Source organism: Cynara cardunculus (genome assembly GCF_001531365.2).
Source record: "Cynara cardunculus var. scolymus isolate 2C chromosome LG 1, CcrdV1, whole genome shotgun sequence".
NCBI lineage: Eukaryota > Viridiplantae > Streptophyta > Magnoliopsida > Asterales > Asteraceae > Cynara > Cynara cardunculus.
In genome coordinates this window covers 40,148,176-40,150,486 of record NC_037528.1, presented here as the reverse complement: position 1 = coordinate 40,150,486, position 2,311 = coordinate 40,148,176, and the positions used below count along the sequence as shown (strand labels likewise).

The window sequence follows — 2,311 nt, the reverse complement described above, 5'->3', positions numbered from 1 at the left end:
TACTGACTTTGGTGATTCCCAGTTCATAACTGCATCAATCTTAGCCGAATCCACCTTGATCCCTTCCGTGTTGACTACGTGACCAAGGAATTGTACCTCATGCAACCAAAACTCACATTTTGAGTACTTGGCGTACAATTGCTCTTTTGCTAGTAATTCAAAAATCATCCTTAAGTGTTGTTCATGCTTCTTTTTACTTTTCGAATAGATCAAAATGTCATCTATAAAGACTATGACAAATTGGTCCAAATACGGTCCACAAACTCGATTCCTTAAGTCCATGAATGTCGCAGGTGCGTTTGTTAACCCAAACGGCATTACTACAAATTCGTAATGTCCGTAACGAGTCCTAAAAGCGGTCTTCGACACATCCTCTTCTCGAACCTTCAACTGATGGTAACTCGAACTTAAATCGATTTTCGAGAAATAGCTAGCTCCTTGCAACTGATCGAAGAGGTCATCGATCATTGGCAATGGATATCTGTTATTTATCGTGATTTTGTTCAACTCCCGATAATCGATGCACATCCTCATCATGCCGTCTTTTTTTTTACGAATAAAATCGGTGCTCCCCATGGCGACGAGCTTGGCCTGATAAACCCTTTATCTAAGAGTTCTTGCAATTGCTTCATCAGCTCTTGCATTTCTGTTGGGGCTAAACGATAAGGCGCCCATGCGATTGGTGTCGCACCTGGTACCAAATCGATTCAGAACTCTACTTGACGTTCCGGTGGTATTCCCGGCAATTCATCCGAAAATACTTCTGGGTAATCCTTCACCACTAGAACATCATGTATTGTCTTCTTTTCGAGCTTGGCGTCGATGGTGTATGCCAAGTAAGCCACACATCCCTTCCGTAGATACCTATTCGCCTTAACTGCATTGATTAACCCTAGGCAGCACTTCTTTCGATCACCGTAAACATGAATTGTTTCTCCTTCTGGAGTTTGAATCTTGATCATATTTTTATTGCATACTATTTGTGCATGATTGTTGGACAGCCAATCCATCCCCAAGACTACGTCAAAACCCCCTAAACACATTGACATAAGCCTAACAGGGAAATCCTTACCATCTATAACAATTGTGCATTCATCAAATACTTCGTCTACCTTACACTGACAAACGTCGGCTGTTTCTATAGTGTAGGTTTTTTCAAGTCTACAGGCACTCCTATTCAAATAGTGGCAGAAGGTAGTAGACAAAAAACTACCATTTGCACCCGAATCAAATAATACATGTGCATACACATTGTTGATAGGAAACATACCAGATACGACGTCGGGTGTTTCCTTGGCCTCCTCTAAAGTCATGTTGTAAGCTCGACTGTGTCCCTTAGGTAGCTCATTCCTATTTTCTGATCTCTTCCCAAATCCATTATTCACTGTCTTTACGTAGGGTGTCGCACCATTTCGATGTTTTGGACAGACAGGTCGTAAATGTCCCGTAACCCCACATTCATAACAAGTTTTTCCTTCTGGGCACTCCCGTGCAGTATGCCCAGATTTGTCACATTTGTAGCATGTCAGGCTCCCCGCTCTGCACTCTCCCCTATGTCTCTTATTGCATTTGTTACATGGAGGAATAGTGAATCCCTCACTTCGTGTTTTTGCTAGAGTCGAAGTCCATTTTGGTTTCTTGTTAAACTTGTTTGATCCGTCCCATCTTCTCTTTGCATCTCTTCTATCATAATTCTCCCTGGCGTTGTTCTCCTCTGCCACCTTCGCCATCTCCACTGCTTGGACAAATGTGGTCAGTTTAGTCATGTCCACGTACCGTTTGATTTCGATTCTTAAGTCGTCTTTGAAGCAACCTATCTTTCTCTCCTTGGTAACCACCTGGTAACTGGCGAACCTTGCTTTCTCAAGAAAATCGTTAACATATTCTTGAACCGACAACGAACCTTGCCTTAATCTCAGAAATTCTGATTCTAGCTTGTTCACCTCCGATTGTGTGCAGTACTTATCCAACATCATCTTTTTCATTTGCTCCAAAGTCATGGCAGCAATATCCTCATCACCTCTGATTGCACACTCAGACTCTCACCAATGCAATGCATAGTCCACAAAGGTTGTAGCAGCATAGGTCACTTTTTGATCTTCTGCGCATCTACAAATTTTGAAGCTACTATGCATCTTGGTTACCCAGTTCATCAGGCCAACTGGGCCCTCTATTCCCTTAAATTCTTTCGGCCCGGTGCCTTTGAATGTTTTAAAACTGCATCCTTTCTCCTTTATTGTCAATTCAGTTCTCTCGTTGGTGGGCGACTCCACCTTCTCTTTAACAGATACTTCCACCTTTTCAGTGGCTT

General features: G+C 42.4%; 1 protein-coding gene across 1 annotated transcript; it reads right to left on the bottom strand.

The window, feature by feature from the left end:
- Positions 1–707: 707 nt before the first annotated feature.
- Positions 708–2,000, bottom strand: LOC112505794. The gene has a single exon (XM_025109794.1). The coding sequence runs from the start codon at positions 1,998–2,000 to the stop codon at positions 708–710; it is 1,293 nt and encodes a 430-aa protein (XP_024965562.1).
- Positions 2,001–2,311: the final 311 nt, after the last annotated feature.

Excerpts from the sequence above, each read along its gene's own strand:
- LOC112505794 (XM_025109794.1), bottom strand. The coding sequence starts at position 2,000 with ATGACTTTGGAGCAAATGAAAAAGATGATGTTGGATAAGTACTGCACA.